General features: G+C 41.7%; 1 protein-coding gene and 1 long non-coding RNA gene across 8 annotated transcripts in view; one reads left to right on the top strand and one right to left on the bottom strand.

The window, feature by feature from the left end:
- Positions 1–19,944, top strand: part of LOC142831292 (uncharacterized) — a 128,774-nt gene extending 108,830 nt beyond the window's left edge. Inside the window, exon 4 of the long non-coding RNA XR_012907017.1 lies at positions 19,329–19,944. This is a non-coding gene — a long non-coding RNA (uncharacterized LOC142831292). The remainder of the gene's footprint in view (positions 1–19,328) is intronic.
- ERC1 (ELKS/RAB6-interacting/CAST family member 1) overlaps positions 1–23,058 on the bottom strand; it is a 507,898-nt gene that overhangs the window by 72,113 nt on the left and 412,727 nt on the right. For all 7 annotated transcript variants that reach the window (XM_075941054.1, XM_075941075.1, XM_075941087.1 and 4 more), the window contains one exon: positions 17,077–17,221. In XM_075941054.1, coding sequence (XP_075797169.1) covers positions 17,077–17,221 — 145 coding nt within the window. The remainder of the gene's footprint in view (positions 1–17,076; positions 17,222–23,058) is intronic.

The following is a 23,058-nucleotide window of genomic DNA, read 5'->3' as shown; positions in this document are numbered from 1 at the left end:
TACCAATCATTCAATCTTGCCTCTGTTGTTTTATCTGTAATGAGTTCCTCGGTCTAAGGTCAATTAGCCTAGTGAAACAATGACACAAATCATGTAGCTCTGACAAAAGCAGCGGAAAAGGTAGGGATGAAGGAACAAAAGGACAGGGGCAGAAAACCTAGACTGATTTACTTGCAAATAGAGGACTTGAAAGGGACTACAGAAGCCAAACGATTTATAAATTACCCATGGTATCATAAAAAGCATCAGACTGACAATAGGAAGGAGAAGCAGAGTTTGATGATTGGGAAGAGGATAGAAGAGGAAAGGAGGAGTAGTATCAAATTTTGAAGAAGTATTTTTAAACATCTGGGAATTATGAGGAGAAAGACAGACAGATGGACAAACAGAAAATGGTCTGAATTCAGATTCCCCCACATCTCTCAACCTCTAGACTCTTCTGACTCCAGTCAAGCACAACTCACTGAAACCTAATCTGCTTGTTAGTGGGATTCAGAAGAGGCTTGAAAGGGGAGGCAAAATAGATTTAAAAAACTTCTCAAAACATCAATGTACATTACTAATTATTTCCACAAAGTAAGTAAACCTCTGTGGTCTTCCAAGTTCTAAACAGTGTGTGTTTTCTTATGGGTTATTAAATATTTTTACCAGTATTTATGTAAGTAGTTGGCAGAAATTTAGTGTTCTGGTTTAGGTAATGGAAGTAAAGCTATGGTTTTATCTGTCAAAAATCTGAGGCACACTCTGGCATGGTACTAGAATCCACAGCTGAGTCACAGGCTGATTTAGGAAAAGGTTTGAAGATTAACCAGGGCTCAGAGGTGAAATTAAGTATATAAATGCCAAGTTCACAGTGAACTGAAAAGAATAGCTTAGCAGTACCTCTGTGGTAAAAACAAGACAGATACCTGGGCTACTCATGACTAAGAATTGATGGAAAACATAAGCAGGCCAAAATGGCCTAGCTCCCTTTGTTTCTTTTATCCAAACAGTTGATATGCAGCTTAAGTTGGCAGGTAAAACATCTGTATGAATGTTTGTGAAGGAAGTGGAAGAGACGCATCAGAGGCACGTAGAAATAAGATACAGGGCAAAGTCCTGTCATTAATTAAAGTAAAACAATAAGAAATAGAAAACTATATCTTCTTTATAATCCGTTCAAGGTAAGAGACCTCCTGATCCCATCAGACATATGTAAGCATGGTATTTTAAACTACACTGTGGTAAGTATCAGAGGGGTAGCCATGTTAGTCTGGATCTGCAAAAGCGACAAGGAGTCTTGTGGCACCTTATAGACTAACAGATGTATTGGAGCATAAGCTTTCATGGGCAAAGACCCACTTCATCAGATGCATGTGACACTGTGGTAATGATTTAATCTTAAATTTGGGGATTAAAACTTTTTGAAAGTTATGATGCAAATTTCCTCCTAGACTATTAGCAATTGAAGGACGTTCAGTATGCTACTACAAAGGTACTTTTCCCTATCTTTGAAATCGTTTCTTAGAGCTGACCAACAATTTTCTTGTGACCATATGATAGTCATGCTTTGGATGCAGTACTGAGCAAGAGTAAGCAGTCTTTGATATTTCAGGCTGAAGCTTGCTTTCCATTATAAATCAAATCTTGATCTACTTCTTAAAGCCATTTCTGGGTGCTCCAGAAAATGAATTCTAACTCAAAAGGACAATGAGAAAGCAACTCTGCCATCACGTTGATATCCCTGGATTTGAGGGTTCATGTCACCTTCTCAGGAGTAAACTTGCTTCAAAAAGAGATCCATTTAGAGACAACTAGAACTGGTCAAAACTCAAAATTTCTGTTTCAGAAGACATTGCAGTGTTTCATAATTTGGGGTAATTTCAATTGAGAATAAAAATGTTTATTTATTGCAAACTGGAAATTGAAATGTGCTTCCTGGGACCCTGAAATTGACATGATTCTTGCCTCTTTCATTGCTGCCCACAACTGAATAGCAGCAGTGACACTGACAAGAATCACAAACAATTTCAGATCACAGCTGCCAGGACTTTCAGGATCCACAATTCTGGGCAGCTGCTCGATACGGACTATATCTTGGCCAGCTGCCTCCCTGGGCTGCCTGACTCTTGGGGCAACTAACTCACCATGCTCCTGGAGTCATGCAGCCTAGGATTCTATAAGCTCTCAATGAAGAAGCTTCCACTGAGCCTTTGAAGCCCAAGAGTTCCTAACTCAGAGGCAAACTTTGGGACACAGTTGCCACAGAACTGTGGAACCTGAAAGGCTTGGGTCCCAGTTTGCCTGCCCATTGGGGCTGCCCTGGAGCTGCTGATCCTAGAGTCTCTGAGCTTCCTGGCATTGGGACAGTCCATGAGGAAGGTCTACCTTGGAATCTGGAACCATGAGGTCCCTTGCAGCCCATCAGGTGAGCTGGCTGGAAAGAAGGAAGGTTTTTGCTGGGACACTGCCTGGCTTGCTGAATATTCATTGATCTAGCTATGGTTCTGCAAAATAGTTCAGGTTCAACAAATTGACATTTTCTGACAAACCCATTCATCAGAAGATTCCTAACAATGTTAGAGGAGTAGAGTATACTATTATTGTTCTAATGGTTAAGTTTCCAAAAGCTCCATCCTGCATGGGGCATTTGGTAGTATAATATTGAGTCCCCTATCAGGAAGGAAATGGCAGAGAGCAATAGAATCCTCACAGTCTCCCACAGGCAAAAGACAGAAAATCTTCCTCTCTCTCTTGGTCCCCACCCCAGCAACATCTTCTACCTTAGAGAAATTACACATGGTAGCATCTTTCCTCTGGTAAAGACATTTTTTTCTGATCTAGGTAGAACAGGATGGAAAGGGAAAGTTATACACCTAAGGAAAGAGAATCCATGACTTCTGTGGAGCATCAGTACAAAAATTATGTATTGTTTACCCAAGGTTAGGATGCTTTGGCATTTAGAATGTGATACCAATATATACATGTGCACTGTGAGGAGTTGTAGTCACCACCATCACTCCATTAACAGAAGGTAACACAAGGAGCTGGTCTCTAATTTCATAATTATGTGAGTCCTGTATGCAAACAGAGCCTCTATGCTCCCTAATCTAAGATAACAGTGGGAAACCAAATCTCATGCTTCAGGGTAAAAAGAGATCAGGGTACTGAAGTGAAAAAGCTCTAATTCCTCAGGTATTGCTCAGCTTTCTGAGTGCTTTGTGGGGCTTTACATCTTCCTCTTAAGCATCATTCTTTCTCCAGATGTATAATACAGGAGTAGGTGTGATCTCAGTCAGTAAGGAAAGGAATGTCTTTTAAAAATACAAGCAGCTAAATACTGATGTTGATGATGAGGAAGAAGGACGTAAGTGTGGAAACACCAAGGGTATGTCTAGACTGCATCCCTCTGTCGACATTGCAAATGACGCGGGGATTTAAGTCTCCTATGCATAATTTGCAAAAAAAAGGCCACCGTTTTTGCCGACTCGGCACTTTGTTGGCAAAAAGAGGCAGTCTAGAGGGGGATCTGTCGAGAAAGAAAGCCTTTTTAGATAGATCCTGTAAACCTCCTTTGCAGGAGGCATAAGGGATCTGTCTAAAAAGGCTTTCTTTCTCGACAGATCCCCCTCTAGACTGCCTCTGTTTGCCGACAAAGTGCTGAGTCATCGAAAACGGTGGTCATTTTTATGCAAATTAAGCGCAGGATACTTAAATCCCCACTTCATTTGCAATGTCAACCTGCCTAATCTGCATCCCTCTGCTGACAGAGGGATGCAGTCTAGACATACCCCAAGATATGCAATCAGAGATTACTATTCACTGGAATTGTGGAAAACCAACTCATTATTCGATGAAGTTGAAAGCTCTCTTCGAAGAGTTAAGATTTGGTTTCTCTCAATCTCTAATGAGGCTGATGGGAACTCCTTTGGACTCATTCCTTACCTCACCTCAAGTATCACTCTCTTTTTGAGCAAAGAAATTAGTTGGCTATTTTCTTCCTTCACAAATGCAAGTGAAACACATAATTATTAATGCCTTGAATCCAAATGCCTCATTCTTTCTGGATCAATTTCAAAACTTTTATTGGCATGTCAGGGTATACAAGTCTTAGAATGATGAATCTATTTTAAAGAAGATACAACCGGATTTGCTCCAATCCCACAGACAGAGACAAACAGCTACAGGATCTCTATCAGGCATTCTTAAAACAAAGTGAAAAAACAGATTGACAGAGCCAGACAAGTACCCAGGCATCAGCTTCTTTAAGATGGGCTCAAGAAACTAAACAACAGAACACCACTAGTCATCGCCTACAACCCCCAACTTAAACCCCTCCAGTGCATCATTATCAAACAACAACCTATCCTGGAAAATGACCCCTCACTCTCACAGGCTTTCTGGGACAGGTCAATCCTTGCCTACAGACAACCCCCTAACCTGAAATGAATTATTTCGAGCAACCATGCATCACACCTCAAAAATACTCACCCAGGAACCCCACCCCGGCAATAAACTCCAGTGCCAACTCTGTACACACATCTATACAAGCAACATCTTCACAGGACCTAACCACATAAGCCACCACACCAGAGGCTCATACAACTGCACATGCACTAATGTGATCTATGCCATCAAGTGCCAGCAATGCCCCTCTGCCATATATATTGGCCAAACTGGACAGTCTCTGCAACAAAGGATTAATGGACACAAATCAGATATTCAAAATGATAACACACAGAAACCTGTTGGGGAACATTTGAAATTGCCCAGGCACTCATTAATGGATCTTCAAGTGACTATACTCTTACAAAGCAATTTAAAAAACCATCTAGAAAATGTAGAACTTGCCTTCATATGCAAATTTGACACATTTAATCAAGGATTGAACAAAGACATGAACTGGATGGGTTGTTATATTCAAATGACATCAAAAGCTAAGTACATCACTTACAGCCCACTTATTAGCCTTATTTAGTATGGACACTTTAATGGACCAGGTGATTTTTTTCCCTTGTCCTCCCCATCTCCACTCTTTTTTTTTGCTATTTATTTGTACCTCTGGACCCCTTGCTCCATTCATCTGAAGAAGTGGGTTGTGCCCATGAAAGCTCATGATGCTATCTACATTTTTTGTTGGTCTCTAAGGTGCTGCAGGACCATTCACTGTTTAAAAACATAGCTCCCATCTAAACTCATCTTCATGAAAGTAATCAACAACTTCATCTTTTCTCTGAGCAAAACACCTGCACTTCTTTCCTACCTGCTCTTGCACCATATAAGTGCATCAACCATGCAACCGTCTAACACAGAGACTTAAGAAAAGATCCATTTCATTATCCTGTGCAATTTTGTCGATGTACACATTATCTGTACACATTCCATTTAGCAATACAGAAAGCTGGTTGGTTTTAAACATCCCAAGCAATGTGTCTTCTTTTCTTTCTTAGGAACATGGTGTTTTAGTCTGGGCACCACATTTCAAGAAAGATGTGGAGAAATTGGAGAAGGTCCAGACAAGAGCAACAAAAATGATTAAAGGTCTAGAAAACATGACCTATGAAGGAAGACTGAAAGAATTGGGCTTGTTTATTTTAGAAAAGAGAAGACTGAGAGGGGCCAAGATAGCTAGCATTGCAAGGTATTTACATGACAGTTATGCTAATCATTCATATGCCCCTTCATAGTTTGGCCACCATACCAGAGGATATGCTTCCATGCTGATGATGCTAGTTAAAAAAAAAAGTGTTGATTAAATTTGAGGTTTAACTCTTTGAGGGAGAACTTTCCCCTCCTCTGTTTAACCCACATTATGCCATATATTTCATATTTCATGCACTCTCGGATGATAACTCAGCACATGTTCATTTTAAGAACACTTTCACGGCAGATTTCACAGAACACAAAGAAGATACAAATGTGAGATTCTAAACATAGATACAGCAATTAACCAAAGGTTTAAAAATCTGGATTCCCTTCCAAAATTTGAGGGTTGAGTTGTGGAGCACACTGTTTTAAAGTTTTAAAAGAGCAATACTCTGAAGTGGAAACTACAAAACGCAAACCACCAAACTGTTGTTCTTCGAGATGTGTTGCTTATGTCCATTCCACTTATGTGTGCGCCCGCCCACGTGCACAAGTTCCGGAAGCTTTTTACCCTTAGCAGTAACAGTTGGGCCAGCCAGAGAGCCCCCTGGAGTGGTGCCAGTATATTGGCACACACATACCCCTGCTGGCCCTCCACTCCCTCAGATCCTTCTTGCCAGACGTTCCAATGAAGGGGAGGTGGATGGGATCGGAATGGATATAAGCAACACATCGCAAAAAACAACAGTTACGAGGTAAGTAACTGTTTTTCCTTTGAGTGCTTGCTTATGTCCATTCTGCTTAGGTGATTCCCAAGCCAGGCCTATGGAGGTGGGGTTGGAACCTAAGTAGAAATAGACTGCAGCACTACTCTACCAACACCTGCATCCTGCTTAGCCTGCTGTATGATCACGTAATGGGTGGTAAAGGTATGGACCGATGCCCATGTGGCCACTCTATATATGTCTAGGATTGGCACCTGAGCCAGAGGAGACCAGAGAGCCCCCTGGAGTGCTGCCTGAGGTCGAGGATGGGTGCCCAATGAGCGACCTCCCCTTTCTGAGAGACCCAAGATAAAACCCTTCTCCATTTGGCCTGCTAGGTTGCTCTAGTGGAAGGCTTTCTACTCTCCATCAGTACGATATGACCCAGTCTGAACAGAGGAGCTCTCTCCACTTCAACCATGGATCTTCCACACTGTGAGGTGAAGGGACTGGAGGTTTGGGTTGCACAGATACCCCATGTCCAGCTCCTGCATCAGGAAGTCTGGCACGAGCGGGAGGGCAATGGGGTCTTCCATCAATAGAAGATGGAAACAACACCCAGAGTATCATGAGAGGGAGAGGGCAGTGGAAGTGAAGAGGCTTGGGATATGGAAACAGGAACGGACAGTCCCCTTCCTGGCCCACTAGGACTCACGGCCTGGACTGTGTAAGTGCTCCAGCTAGGGATGGCCCACAGACCGGGAGTTTGAGACTTCTGGTCTAGGATATGCATCATTTCTCCAAACGTGTTCTATATAGTTTGGGGGAGGAAAGCTGGTAGGTTAATGTGGAAGATTAGTGCACCTGGGGAAGGAACTGAGGGTGGGTTGTTAATGTCACTTTATTTTACATCTGCTGTGGAATTATTAATTTTTGAAGCATGTGGTCTAAACCTGGTTTGTAACTTATTGCTAACTAGTGCTGAAAATCCCTTATCTAAAACAAGAATATGGTATCACTGATGTGGTTGATGCCAATAGACCTATTAATTGAAGAAATAATCTTGCGTATCTCCAACCTCAATCCTTTTTGGACCAGGATCCCTACAATTACAACACTATGACATTTCAGATTTGAATAGCTGAAGTCATGAAATTTACTATTTACTAAAATTTCTATGACCATGCAATTGACCAAAACAGACCATGAATTTTGTAGGACCCTATTTTAAGAGAGAATGGTGTGTACCTGTGTACGTTCTGATCTTCATAATGATGCTTCTAGGACTAATGAATTGGATGGCGGTGGGTATGTGTAACATAGTCAGACCTTCCTGAGGAAGTAGATACAATTTGTTAGCCTTCTTCAATAAAAGTTGAGAAGATGAAGAATTATTCCATTGCTGCCTGGCTGGGTGGAAAAAAACCCCACTTCTAATCAGAGAAGGTAACCCTTTGGCTAGTAAGCTGCTTCCTGTATATGAAAAATTGGATGAGATGATTTCTCATTTGAAACTAAGGGAATATCCAATGTCTCTGCCATATGATCCACTAACTCATGAAATGCCAACTGCATCCTTTGCAGTTAATGAAGCTGAAGTGCCCACCCCCATTTTCACAATTGTTCCCCACATGGATTCCTGTAGCTCTGTTAATTCCTCTTTCTTTGAAAAAACTTCCCTCACAACTGTAGGAAATGTATTCAGGCTGACTGGCCCTGTAAGATTCATATCCTTTTGATCTGGTGGATGCATCCCCTCTCTGAACCAAAGTGGTGAAAATCTATTCCCACACACAGGGAATTATTGACAATATACTGGAGAAAGCCATTGTGGCCACTGAATTCAAGATTGTATTTACCAGACTGGTCAGAAATCCTTACTCAGATCCGATCGTACATGTGCCTGTACAGATGGAGTTGAGATATGTGGGAGCCTCTGATCATATTAATCTCTGTATAGATATGATCCATATTCTGCCTGTAATCCAAGGGTATATTGGTTCAGAAAGAATGGGAGAAAACAATACCCTTGACTGGAAAAAGACACCAGAAAAATTCTCTGGGGAAGCAGAAAGCATTTTAAGTGGTGGAAGAAAAAATATCTAAATTCTTCTACACAACCTCTCCCTTCACATATTTGTTCTATTTCTGTCACTAGTTTGAGCTCTCTCTGAACCAAAGACAGATCTCAACTATTATCTGACATGGTGCCTCAACTGTCACTTCTTTAAGCCACTGGTTCCTTACTTTTCACTTTTTGAACCAGTTCATCTGTATCCAAAAGTATTGGATTTGAAGAACATTATCTCACCTTCCAGAGATGATAGACACCAAGTGTTAGTTCCTGAAATCTAGCTGACTTAAACCATTCTTTTTCTCCCATGGAGTAACTTTTTTCAAAGTTGATGACACCACTGAGGACTGGGTAATCAGATCTGTCTTAGCAGTGATGTCTTTACTAACAGGACTGGCATAACTGCCAACACTTCTGAGAATTTTTTTCTCTGATCTTTATCACTGGATCCATTAGAATTAGAGGCGGAGGAAAAAGATCTATCCTTTCTAACAGATGGCTTTGCTATTACTGCTTCTTGCAACAGAATTGCTTGAAGCCCATTCTGTCTTTCTCTCATTGCTCTAGATGGGAACATTATACAAATTGAACACTTTAAGAATGAAAGTCCTTCACCTAGAAATGCCAGAATCTAGCATATGTATCTGATATTAGAAAAAACACTGGAGATGAAACATCTTTTAATTCTTTGATTCCATAGTAAAGCAGATAACTATACTGCCAGAGGTGAAAAAAGGTGGTCTGCCCTGTGCACTGCTCTGGAAAGAAGGAGCTAGCCAGTGCTGGGTCACTCTGCTGCACGAAGAGGTGTGGCCTGCTCCCAGCCTGTCTGAAGGGCTCTCCTGCAGGCTGCCTCACTAAGCAGCAGGTAGCCAGGCAAGTAAAAGTGGCTGGCTGGAGGCGCCCCCTCACAACTGGTCTGGGACTGCCCTGTCTCCGAGCCACATCCCCTGAGCACCATTTAGGGAGGGCAGGATAGCTGAAACCCCCTGCCTACCCCCCCATTCATATTGAGACACTTTTCTTCCCCCTTCCTGTCATGGTCAGGGAGCAAGAAGAAAGTATGCAACTTGGGTACATTCCTCTCACTCCTGGATAGGGAGGGAAGAGTGCAGAAGAGTGAGTGATTCATGCTGTGTGCTTCCCTCTCACATCCTGAAAGTGACAAGAAAGGGAAAAGCAAGCAGCATCACAGTATGAAACTCGGGGTGAGGAGGGGAGGAGGCCTTCAGCCCTAAATGGTGCCCTTGCTCCTTTGCACTCCTCCTCCCCACACCTCAGCCCCTGCCCTGAGCCTCCTATGCCCCCAGCCCTAACTCCTGCAGCTCCACATCATCCCTATCTTGACCCTGCACTCTCCCAGCCCCTGCCCTGACTCCTGAGCATCCCCCACTCCATCACACTTACATTTCTTACAAGCACTGTCATATCATACTCCCTCCACCTCCTGCCAAGAGCCTCCCCCGAGGGCAGTACCTGTAAGAAATTTAAGTTACTTTAATCCCTGCTACTATTGTTATAACTAACTACTAATAAAGTTTAACTGTGTAACAACTAACATTTAAAACTAGCTAACAGTCCAGAATAATTCCAGAGCTCCACACACAGAATGCCCTTTTATATCCCCGCCCTGGAATGCTCAACACTTAAGGAAGGGAGAAGTCACTGAACCCCTTGGGCACTCCAATGGCTACTGCTAGCTATAGTTCTGATGTGCAGGCTGAACTAGTTGGAGTGTCCTAAAAGTGGCAATATTCAGGGACATTTGAAGAACAGTTTTTTTAACTTCTCAAAACTAAGTGAGCCAAAACATTTTCACTCTGCTTTATTCATAGAGGCTGCGTCTAGACTGGCAAGTTTTTTTTGCAAAAGCAGTTGCTTTTGCGGAAAAACTTGCTAGCTGTCTATACTGGCCGCTTTGAATTTGCGCAAGAACACTGATGATCTAATGTAAGATTGTCAGTGTTCTTCCGCAAATACAATGACTCTCCGGTTTGGGAAAAAGCCCTCTTGCGCAAATACTTTTGCGCAAGAGGGCCAGTGTAGACAACTGAGAACCGTTTTGCGCAAAAAAGCCCTGATGGTGAAAATGGCGATCGGGGCTTTCTTGCGCAAAACCGCGTCTAGATTGGCACGGACGCTTTTCCGCAAAAATTGCTTTTGCGCAAAAGCATCCGTGCCAATCTAGATGCTCTTTTCCACAAATGCTTTTAATGGAAAAACTTTTCCGTTAAAAGCATTTGCAGAAAATCATGCCAGTCTAGACGCAGCCATACTCTGTATAATACAATTCTTCAGAAGTAGACAATCCATTCTCTTTCTCCACAGAGGGGAATCTGGTTGGTATCCTGATGTATAAAATGACAGAACATGAACACTTTTTTGATAGAAATTGGCTTGTAGCAGGTGAGAGATCCCATTTATTTTCCTCAATCCTGACTCCTTTAATACAGTAGTTCTCAAGCTTTTCCACACCAGTATCTATTTTTCCGTATCAGAATTGATCTGAGACTGCACCTCTCCCTTTTAGCTGATCCCCCATTCCATTTAGCTATTCAGGGATTTGTAGCTCATAGCTGAGAATGTGTGTCATGTTACAATCCCAAGACACTCATTTAAAAATGCCAAGCCGATCAATATTCAGCAAGGATGCAGCCAAGTTAGCTAAGAAAACCTTGTATCATTTGTGAACTCAAACAAGCGAATCAGAATTATGTCACATGAAAGCCAACAAACAAATGTGGAAGAAGAGCCAGTGTGGAAAAGGAACTGAGGATAACGAGTGCTCATTTTTTCATACAAAATAAGAAAGAGGCATGGATCAGTGGGCTTACCTTTAAAGTATTCAAAACTTTTAAGTTTCCCCAAGTACTTTTTTCAGTTGCCCTGGTATCCGCTTTGTTGCCATATCTTCTCAGTGCACTGAATAATGTTTTCAAAAGGCAAGACTAGGTTCTAGTCACAAAGTTGCCGTGTTTTTCTGCCAAAGCTCAGGCTTCATCAATGCAAATATTGAAACAGTGATGTCAATCCAACCCAGCTGCAAAAACTGATTATTTAAAAACTTCAAAAAAAATTCTCCTGAGGAGCCTCCTGTCAGTGCACAGTAATCAGGAAGTCCTTGTATATGTATTGTTCCCAAGTAAACCATCTAAAGGTTAAAAATTGGGCAAAGAACACATCTGTAGTTTTATCCAGTTGTATTATCAGAACTGGATTTTCTGAACTCTACTAAACAACTATTCCTGAACATCTGCAGCCATGTCATCAATTCATCAGCTAACTGAATCACAGAATAGGGAAACTTATTTTACCTGGCTGGTGGCAGCAATTCCCAGTATAATGTCCAAGACACAAAGCACAATCAATATTTCCCCAATTACCTGAAGCTTTTCACTATTTGTAATAATGCTAAGTATGATACTCAGAGAGCTTTAATATTTGCAGCATTGCCGTTCAGTAAAACAGTTTAGATTTTGTTAATCCAGCCTTTTCTCTGAGGAATTCAATAGATTTATTTTGGAAAATGGATGCTTGTTCTCCAAAAGATGGTAAAGTTTTCCTTCCTTTTAATGGTGATATGTATGACTGAACCAAAGGAACTCAAAAGCTCGTCTCTCATCAACAGAAATTGGTGCAATGAAAGATATTACCTCACCTACCTTGTCTCTCTAAGAATCCTTTGTCAACTATTGTGACAACTGCTACTTTATAATGTGACATCCAGTTAATGTCTTTGTTCAAGTCCAGGGAAACAGTGTCAAATTTGCATATGAAGATCAAACAACAGATCCAAATAGTCATCATCTTCTATGCAAGTGCAAACAACATATCCAAACAGACATCATCTTCCTGTTTAAGTGCAGTGTGAGGAATCAACCTTCATATGAAAATTTGACAGTTTCCCTGGACTTGAACAAAGACATTAACTGGATGTTGCATTATAAACCCAGCCTTCCCTGCATTTAACACCTCATTACATCAAAAGCTAAATATGGGGCACTTTCAGCTCACTCTATTAGCCTCATTAGTACTTATACTACAATTGACAGGTTACAATTTTTTTCTTCCCTTCTTTTTCTGTTATAAATTCTGGATTCCTATTTTCACTCCAGCTTCCAGCTCATCTGAAGAAGTGGGTTTTGCCCACGAAAGCTCATGATACTATATATATTTTTGTTAATCTCTAAGGTGCCATAAGACTATTCATTGTTTTTAAAGCTACAGACTAACATGGCTACCCCTCCCCCCCTTTGAGGCTTTTAAACACCAGTGTCATTATTTAAGGTGATATGTTACTTTATATAATTACTGCAGAATATTTACTTATTTTTAAGCAAAAAGGGTTAGTTACAATAGCTCTTCACTACTAACCTGAATCCAGTTATCTACCATACATATGAAAGGTTTGAGATCCCTTGATCAATTTATTGAGCTAATCTGTCCCAGATTCTTAATGCTATATTAAGAAGGGAGTGAAAATTAGTATTAAACATTTATACAGTACCACTAATATATATGATGCTTCTTAAACAATTCCCACTAACATTCTGATTGTAAGCTCCCATATACATGAATCGAGAAACACCATGGATCAGAACCCCCATGCAACTACATCGTGATTATTGAACCTTTATATTGTGATTATGCCTAGAGAGCTCAGCCAGTCTGGAGCTCTGCTGTGCTAGGCACTGTACACATTTAGTAAATAACACACCTTATCCCAGGGTTCTAATTCCAGGAAACCTCACAGGGAGGAAAAATTCAGCCTACTCTCATATGCCTTCCATTTATAACTCACAGATGTGGACCAGGACTTAAACTGTGATAACTACTGTGTGCTGCTTGTTACATTTTAGTTTGAGAAGAAAATGAATCACTGAAACATAGGCCATTCTTGGACAGATGGCTAGTGGATAGACTATGTTAAAGAAAGCCAAAACTCTCTTGATTTATATTAACTCCAGTGCGGGTGCTGATTTGACATGCACTGTAGGGGCTTCTCTCTCACTTATAATCAGAACACACTGGCTGGCACTCACCACAGAACATCTGGACTTCATTAGACAACCTTCAGCTCTGTTTCCTTGCATCAGCCCTGGCCCCCTCAGTTGAAGCAGCCTCTCAACAACTGTTTCACCATGAACCAGTCAAGGAGACAGACTACTTTGGAAGCAAGTAAATCGGGACTACATTAGTTGATGACCTCTGCCCTCCAATTCGCCTCCCTTCTTTCTGATGATAGAAGAAATCCCTTCATGAAAGTTGACAACCAATCCTAAGCAGACAGATCCATTTAGTGGAAAGCTTGGTCAATGCTGACTGCTTCATTAGGAAAATGTCTATATTGAGGCACATTCCTGCAATTCAGGGATGAGAAGTTTTAAATTAAAAAAAAAAGCCATATCTTCTTTCTGAAATGCCTCTCCCTAGTTTAATGCACAGAAATTATAGAACCAAATGTCTTTGGCAAGAGCCCTTCCTTCTCTTTCACAGTAATACACTTGCAATTTGAGTGGATAGGAACAGGATATAATGAGGGGGAGGCAGAGAGAAAAGCTAAAGGAAGGAATTGCTACAAAACCTCTTGGAAACTATGTGCCTTTCTCTCTTGATGAATCTCTGTCTCTTCGCTGAAGTGTGTTAAATAAAGAAAATCCTCTTTAGTCTGAATGGGTAAAAAGTTTGGGGAATTGCTTGTTGGGAAGTTAATCTGGGTTTCCTAATTTCTGATTTGAGGAGATATAAACAATCTATATTTGCTGTTCTCTTAAGCAAACTCGATCTTCCTTTCCCCTTTATGACTGGAGAGATGTTACTGGGCCACTTCATCTTGAATGGTCCTTTGAAATGTGTGTTAACTTCTTACACTAAACAATCTGTTCAAGCACTTATTTAGCTGCGACAATCTGAGTATGTTCCCCAGACCTGAAGAAGAGCTAGGTGAAGCTCGAAAGCATGTCTCTCTCACAAAGTTGGTATAACAAGAGATATTACCTCACTTACCTTTTCTCTCTAACACAGAAGTGCAGACCCAATGGTCCATGGCTTGCCTTGATCCAGCTCACAAGGCTCAGGGCTCCTCTCCCACAGCTGGGCGAGCCTGCATTGGTGTTCCAGCCACGCAAGAGGGCACCAACATTTGGTGCCTCCCACAGGTGGCTGGAGCACCAGTGACATGCTCACCACTTCTCAAACCTCTCAGGCCAGATCAAAGCAAGCCATGGTCAGCATCCAGACTGCGGGCTCTGCCTGGCAGAGGGGAGGAAACAGCTGTGCCAGGATCAGCAACTGCAAAGGCTTGCAGGTTTCACCAGAGTTGCTCCCATTGGATGTGAATTCTGGCCAATCGGAGCAGACAGGGGCAGTGATTGCCTGCGCATGGAAGTGCAGAGCCACCTGTGCCCCTTCCTATAAGCAGGTGCCCCCATCCTCTACTCCCTCTGGCCCAGACTCCCATCTCCCACTCCCAGCCTGCTCCTGCATTCCCCTCTCACCCAGACTCCCCAATCCCAATCCACTCTTGCACTCTTCTGCTCAGACCCCACACCTGCATCCTACTTCCTGCCAGACCCCTCACTCCCACTTTGCTCCCCCACCCCGTCTGTTCCTGAATCCTTCCTCCTGTCTACAGCTTGCACTTCCAGCCCACTCCTGAACCCTCCCTCCCACCCCGACCTTGCATCTTCCAGCCCATTCCTGCATCCTACCTCCTGTCCAAACCCTGCAATCCCTCCCCACTCCTGCACTCTATCACCTGCTCAGACTCTGAAGCCCCACCCTGCTCCCCAGCACCCCCTTCCCACACACTGAACCCCCAATTTTTGGCCCCACCCCAGAGCCTAGTGGGGCCCCACAAAATCTACTAGCCTTCAATCCCCAGAAGAGTTAATCCTGCTCTGTGGGGAAGCCTTTAGGCTTTATGTTCCCCACGGTGCTGAAGTGCACGGGGAATCTTGGCTCCCCAAGTTGCATGAGCAAGGCTAGTATCAGTCATTCTCTCTCTCTTTCTGCTTATTAGTTGGGGACCACACCCATGAGGGTTTTTTTGTGTGCGTTTCTCACTTGCATGTGGTCCTGGCTGATTTTTCTGTGGGTCAGTGACCCTCTAACCCAAAAAAGTCCCCCAACACTGTTCCTTGTAAGCTGTGTGTTTGTGTGGCCACTCATGAGAGAGTCCAATGCTGCTCAGCTGTTTAGAAGAGCACCCACAGCTAGGTTTGTGTTTTTCCTGGTGGTGCACATAGGTACATACCTCAGTGCACATAACATTTATTCTGCTCATGAATGGAAAAATTGCACACCTGGATGGAAAAGATTGCTGTTCCTTACCCCTGCTCTAGTCTCTTGGGACCATTATTAATAGCTACTAAATTATACAAACAAGTAATATTTTCCATCAAAGACAACATAAAGGCATTATTTGTGTTCTGCCATAGGCACCACTATACTATAGGGAACAAAACATTACTTCCTCCCCTCAAAAGATTTCTACCCATAGTCCCTCCTTGCTTTGTAACTGGATTCACAAGTTAGGATGGTGTTGTCATATAATACTCCTCTCCATTATTATTCAGTATTACACTCTGGAATTTTACATGCTAAGAAGCACTTTTCACCATGATCAAGTTGGGTACATGCATTTTATAGTTGAGTGTCTTGCTAGTGGAATGCCATCTTGCTAGAAACGGACAGCGTCATAAATACCGTAAGTAAGGTTTAATGTTATGAAATTGTAAAATCGGTTTCTAAACTGTTTTAATGTTGGTTTAACAGCCAAAAAATGTTACTATGTGAACAGTAAACATATTATTTCAGTATTAAATGTTAAGTAAAAAAACACTATCACTAGAATAGTGATGCCTTCTAAGGTGGAAGTGGAGAAATCTCTGATCAGAAAGCATCCCTGGTTCTGTCTTGCTGCATCTGACTTAAATTCATAACTCTTCTAGACTCTAGAAGTCATGGCCTGAATAGCAGCACTAGATTTATGGCTTACAACCATCTGTAACGCACTAAAAGCCACATTGCCCACCTGAAGCTTTCTTTTTTCCACCTGCCTTTCCTTTCCCTTCTATGACTGGACGGGTGTTTATAGGCCACTTCATCTTGAATGGTCTCTGGAAATGTCTGTTAACTACTTATGCAAAACACTCTCCAATGCCCCACATAATTAAGGTGGCAGAAGCACTGCTGGTAAGGACGTGCCCTGCTGACAGAATGAGCATATGACATGAAACACCATTTTAATTACGGAGGTGGCTGTGTGTTGACTTAAGTCAACTTCATTTTGTAATGGCATATCATCCACGGTTACTTGTGCCTTTAGCAGAAACTAAGGGTATGTCTACACTGCATCCCTAGTTCGAACTAGGGATGCAGTGAAGACATACCCTAAGAGTCAAGACCCCCTTCATAAATGGCTTCTTGGACATTTATGTTAGAATGAATATCAGTGTAGTAGTAATAAGAAGTCTCTCTTATACTCTCCCCATAATGCTTCCTTCAGGCTGTCAGCTCTGTGTTCAAGCGTATGTAGCTTGAATTCTAATTTCCCATATGACTGAATGATGTGCAATCACTAGACATGTATTTATTTTGGATACTCCCTTAGGAATGGTATGTCCCAGTACACTATATATTTTTAGTTTATAAAGTTATGTCCCCATGATAATAATCCCATACTCCCATAGTACTAGCCCATATGCCTGATTGTTTGCCTTCCCTTCCCACCTGTTGCTTGAGCTGTTGCACCAGGCGGTCCTTTTCTCGCTTCAGAGCAGCCACTTCATCTTGGGTCTTCTTCTTAGAAGATGAAAGCTCAAGCAGAGCAATGTTGGCATCTTTTTCACTGATGGCAGCAAGAAGGGCTTCTTGTCTGGGAAAAAAATGACATGACATTAGTCTTCTTAAAATGTGAGGGGTATCTGTGACAACCTGTACTCCATGTTCACCCTTTTACAAAATTATGATATATATCAAATATAATATATAAATTTTACAAAGTATGCCTTTTGAGGTCTGATTTGAAAAAATCATAATCTGCTGAATATTACTGTCCTGCTTAAACATGTCTGGCAACACCATATAGTTATAAGACTCTACTGTATAACATTGTTATAATATGCTCCAAGGTTAAGAAAAGCAGGACCAAACCAATTTTTCAGAAATAAAGACACTACAACGTTAACGCTGATAAAGGGCTATTATCTACTTATGCAGATATTCTCCAGCAGGGAGGTAAGGATAAACAAGATATTTACTTTCCATCACAGGGACAGTTCACACCCCATGTCTACAAGAGACTGTTTTGTCACCATAAATCAATGAGGATATTTTTAGCCAAAGAAACTGAATTATAAAGAGAAGATGGAAATGCTGGATTTCACTATGCTCCATCTCTGCTCATGACACTGACAACTCTCAAATAACAACTTCGGGGTCACATGGGGGAATCCTAACTGGCAGGCTTTTCCCAGTACAGACTGCCTTAAGCTTATGTGAGAAAAACCTTTTGGTTTTAATTTAATTTAGCTTTTCAAGTTAGGCATTTAGTTTTCATATCATCTTTTTATTTTCTTTGTAATCAAATCTGACTTTTATGCCTAGTCTCATTACTTGTAGTCACTTAAAATCTTTCTGTAGTTAATAAACTTGTTTCATGGTTTGATCTAAACCAGTGTATGTTTGCATTAAAGTTTGTGGGCAAATTATATGAACTCATTTTAACTATGCAGAATATTCCCAGAAGCAAAAGCAGATAATGGGGAGATACAGGCCCTTTCTGTTTTAGAGAGATGATGAAAAGGCATCAGGCAGAAGGCATAGGGGGTTAACTGGGAGCTGAGAAAAGAGCAACCCCCCTTTCCGGCTGCCTTTGCTGTCCTCTCACCTCTCTTCTCACCATCCAGGCAAATGAGGAGCTTTTGTCAGCTGTCTGCACTGAGTGACTAAATGTAGGCTTGTCCTCTGAGCAAACCACTGACAGAAGCAGGATCCTGCCATCAGAGTTGTGTGATAGTTATACATACATTAATCCTTTTCCAATCGCATCTAATTTTTACATATCCTCCAATACTTTGGGAACGTATTGTGGAGGCTAGGCAACAAAGGCTATGATCTTGCTTCATATCAATTGAGCTAAGGTGCTACGGTGAATTCTGGTTTATCTTAAATTGTTTACTTGCAATTACATCTCCTTACTTTTCTAGCTCAGTCTGAACTCCAACCTAAGTTGGGCTGAGCCAGGTCAGTATTTGTAAGGAAATCTCTACAAAAAGAGGGCACTAAGTAAAGTTTGCAAAGTAGACTACACACAGAAGGGTTCCCTAACACTTAGCATTGTAGAGAGAAAAGAACTGAGATGGTTGGGCAGCACTTCCTTATAAAGATTCACGCACTGATATCTGATGTCAGCAGAGGCTGTTTGAGGAGCCACAATGGACATGGCTTTGATAGAGATTCCTGGAGTGTGAAGTTACCAACAGGCTTATATGGTGAGGCCCATTATTGTGTACAGAAAATGAGTTTCATTCCATTAACAGGGCCACTATCTATTTTTGTAGATTTATACATCCAATGACCTGAGACACCTTATGTTAAAAGTTCTCCACATGAAATCCTGCAGTTTTCTGTCCTGACACATACAAAGTTACAAATTTTCATGCCATTCCGACAAAAAGGTCTTACCCATAACGTTACTGATATTTGCCCTGTATAAGTCAAAATTGATTGAAAATGATTGAAATGTATGAAGAAATATGTTAAAGGAAAGTCTTAATAGACTGAGGACTTTAAACGTCATATGCAAGAAAAATATTACAAACAGCCAATTTGGGTGACATTTATTTTTTGTATTTATGTACAAGAAAAAGTGCTAAAAACCTAAAAATTTTTGTGCTGCTGGAGTGTTTTATGCATCAATATTTTCTTCTATTATTCTAATAGGCAACGTGCAATAAATTAACATGTCTATTTTTTGGTAGAAAGTATAGGTTAAGGTATTCCAGCATAGTCTGTCAAGCTCTCACATGGAACTTGCAAGGAAAATGCAAAAGAGGAAGACCTCGGACAACATGGAGAAGATCTACTGAGATTGAAGGACAACAACTGAGGTACTCCTGGAGTCAGCTAGAAGTTTTGTCTCAAAACAGAGTGTAGTGGAAGAGACTTGTAGATGACTTATGTTCCACTTGGACTACAAGAGTTTAAGAAGAAGAATTACCCCATGCTCATGATTTGCTTTTCTTGACAACTTTCACTATAGACTGGACTATATTAATATTTACCCTCAAGAGAAATGTTTGTACATCAGCCTAACTACATGAAATGATAACTCTAATACATCTGATACATTTTTCTATGGAAATACTAAAATATTATTATTTTCCTTGAGCATATTTTCCTCAGTTACAGCACTGAAAAAAATACTACACAAAACTTATTAGAATTCTCTTGTATATGGCATTTATTTCTCAAATATTCATAAGTGACAGCTTATTTGGATTTATATGAATTGACATAGTAATTGATATAAATCAAAATGTTATTTTCTTATTCAAATCCTGTGATCACTTTGGCTGTTGGCACTGTTGTGCTTATTTTCTGAATAAAACAGATTTTTTTTTATTTTCTAGGATGAAAATATTTATCAAAGTCACTCTTCTCAGACTTATTGTGTGTGACAGGTTCAGCAACTTTTTTGACGGTGTTCTTGCACTTCTGACACTTATACAAGTCTGGGCATGAAAACCAACTGGCAAGATAGGAAAGCCTCCCAGTTAGACATTTTATATGCCTGCAGACACAACACAGTGCCTAAAAAATTAATCAATAATGTGGTTTTAATTTCCAATACCGATGAAGAAACACAAATTGACCACAGTTGTGACTTAAGACTGATGCTTATGTATGCTGTATCTGTACCTTGCTATGAATTATTACATCTTGGTAGTCCCTGAAAGCATGTTGCACATGAAGAAATATACCTGTCATCAACAATTGTGACTGTGTCAGAACCCTTCTGCATAGTCAGGCAGTGACACTCCTCTACATGGCTATGTAGAGAGTGATGTCCTTGCCTACAACATGCATATCTGCATCCCTCTTCATGATATACAAAAATGTCTTAAATGCTTCTTCATAGTTGCCATCAGAAAGAAAGTTCTTTTACATGCTGGGGGTTTTCTGGTCCTTTATGTAGATGTGTCTAGTTTAGCTGCTTGGCATGACTGTTGGACATTTTTACTGCTCAGATTAGGGTATGGATCTGTGACAAAGTCTAAACAAGTACACTTGTATTTACTTTCTTGAAATCTTGATCATATACACTAAAACAGTGTCTGCAAGCTCACCAAATGTTGAAGGAATAACATGTAGTGCTTGGATGACAGCTATTCCGTCAAAGATTACTGAACATTCTCTTGAACATGGTCAATAAGGCTGTCTCCAACTTTGACAGAAGAAGACTGAGCAGAGAATAAGCAGAGCTGATTTGCTGTTTTTGGCAGAGTACTGCCAGCGCTAGTAACAATGTATGAAATAGCTCTGGTTTCTGTGAGATCAATTTTCATACTTTGATCTAATACAAGAAGCCTTACAAAGTGTTTCTTGCCATTATGAAGAATCATGTTCTTGACAGAAACTTTTGCTTTTGACTTGATACGGAGGATATGTCTACACACACGGCTAAAGTTGAATTAAGCTATACAACTTGAGCTATGTCAATTGCGTAGTTTAAGTTGAAATAGCTTAATTCAGCTTTTGGTGCTGTCTACACAGCAGGAAGTTGTTCCTTCAACTTCCCTTACTACTTGTAAAATGAGGGTTACATGAGTCGGAGTAAGAAGTCCTCCAGCTCAACATTATTTTGAAATAAAGTAGTGTAGACGCCGACTATGTTATTCTGAAATAACGCTGCTGCGTAGACGTACCCTGAATACAGGCAGTCCCCGGGTTACGTACAAGATAGGAACTGTAGGTTTGTTCTTAAGTTGAATCTGTATGTAAGTCGGAACTGGCGTCCAGATTCAGCCGCTGCTGAAACTGATCAGTTTCAACAGCGGCTGAATCTGGACGCCAGTTCTGACTTACATACAGATTCAACTTAAGAACCCCAGGCATCCCCAAGTCAGCTGCTGCTGAAACTGATCAGCAGCTGATTCCAGGAAGCCCCGGGGCAGGGGCTTCCTGTAGTCAGCCACTGGTCAGTTTCAGCAGCGGCTGACTTGGGGACGCCTGGGGCAGAGCAGCTGGGGTGCTGCTGGGTTGCTCCAGTAGCGCTGCTCCTCGGCGCTACTGGACCAACCCAGCAGCACCCCAGCTGCTCTGCCCCATGCGTCCTGATTCGGCTGCTGCTGAAACTGACCAGCAGTGGCTGAATCAGGACGCCTGGGGCAGAGCAGCTGAGGTGCTGCCGGGTTGGTCCAGTAGCGCCCAGAGCAGCGCTACGGGACCAACCGGCAGCACCCCAGCTGCTGTACCACAGGCGTCCGGAGCAAAGCTGCGGAGCACGGGGGCAGCGGGACAGCCCAGACGCACCGTGGCTGTCCTGCTGCCCTCGGGCTCCGCGGCTTTGCTCTGCTTTGCTCCCCGTCCCCCTGGTCTGCAGACCAGGGGGACGGGGAGCAAAGCAGAGCAAACCCGCGGAGCACGTGGGCAGCGGACAGCCCAGACGCATCTGGGCTGTCCGCTGCCCGCGTGTTCCGCCGCTTTGCTTCCTCTCCCTGGTCTGCTGGAGACCAGGGAGAGGGCCCCGTTCGTAACTGCGGATCTGACGTAAGTCGGATCCGCGTAACTCGGGGACTGCCTGTATTTACAAATTCTAGCTTTTGATGGGAGAAAACAGTCCCATATAGCAGAAAGCAGACACTGGCTCAAGAAGTCCATCCAACAGTGCAATTTTACCTCTCTCTCGAGAAGTAAAGCAAGTAATTTGTAATCTTGTTGGTATCAACAACACTTGACCTTAAACACATTAATCTATTTTGAAGAGCACCAAAAACATGGATCATGCATTCAATAATGTACAAAATGCTCATTGCTGTCTCATCATTCTGAATTCTTGTGCTACCAAGATTTTACCATTTGTGTGTGTCTGGCATCATGCCTGTATAAATCTTGTTATCCATAACACCTTCTGGTCTACAATTAGTCTCTGGTAGATGATAGTTACACAGAAAACGTTGTAGGCTTTGCTGTGCATCTTCTCAGCACAAGTAAATTTATCTCTGCTGACTTTGTAAAAAATCTTGTGTAGTAGCTGTAACATGTTTTATGATATTGAATGTCAATGACCACACAATCTTGTACATGTATCTGAATAACAATGCTCTGATCTTCTTTCGGCTCTACAGATATCTAACTTTTCCCACATCTACAATTTCTACCTGGACTTGTTGATCTTTCTTTCATTTTTTGGCCACAGTGATCTATCACTCCCTTTTCTTGACTATGATGCTGATGGCAGGAAGGACCAGTCTAGATGCTAGAATAGGGAGGCTTCAACTTGGCCAAAGTGTCTTCCTGGGGCTGGGCAAAGGTGTGAAACTGGTGCTGAAAGAGGCAGAATGTTCATCATACTGTTTCCACTGTAATATTTACAGCTGAATACAGCATTTTCTTGTACTTTCTTTGCATGTTTTGTCTATAAAAGGTCATTGGCTGGTGGAGTAAAATCCTGAGGCTATCATCAAATTATTTTAATACGCACTGTTG

This window comes from Pelodiscus sinensis, chromosome 1, assembly GCF_049634645.1.
Source record: "Pelodiscus sinensis isolate JC-2024 chromosome 1, ASM4963464v1, whole genome shotgun sequence".
Taxonomy (NCBI): Eukaryota; Metazoa; Chordata; order Testudines; family Trionychidae; genus Pelodiscus; species Pelodiscus sinensis.
The sequence above is the reverse complement of the archived record's forward strand: the minus strand, read 5'-3'. Positions and strand labels throughout refer to the sequence as shown.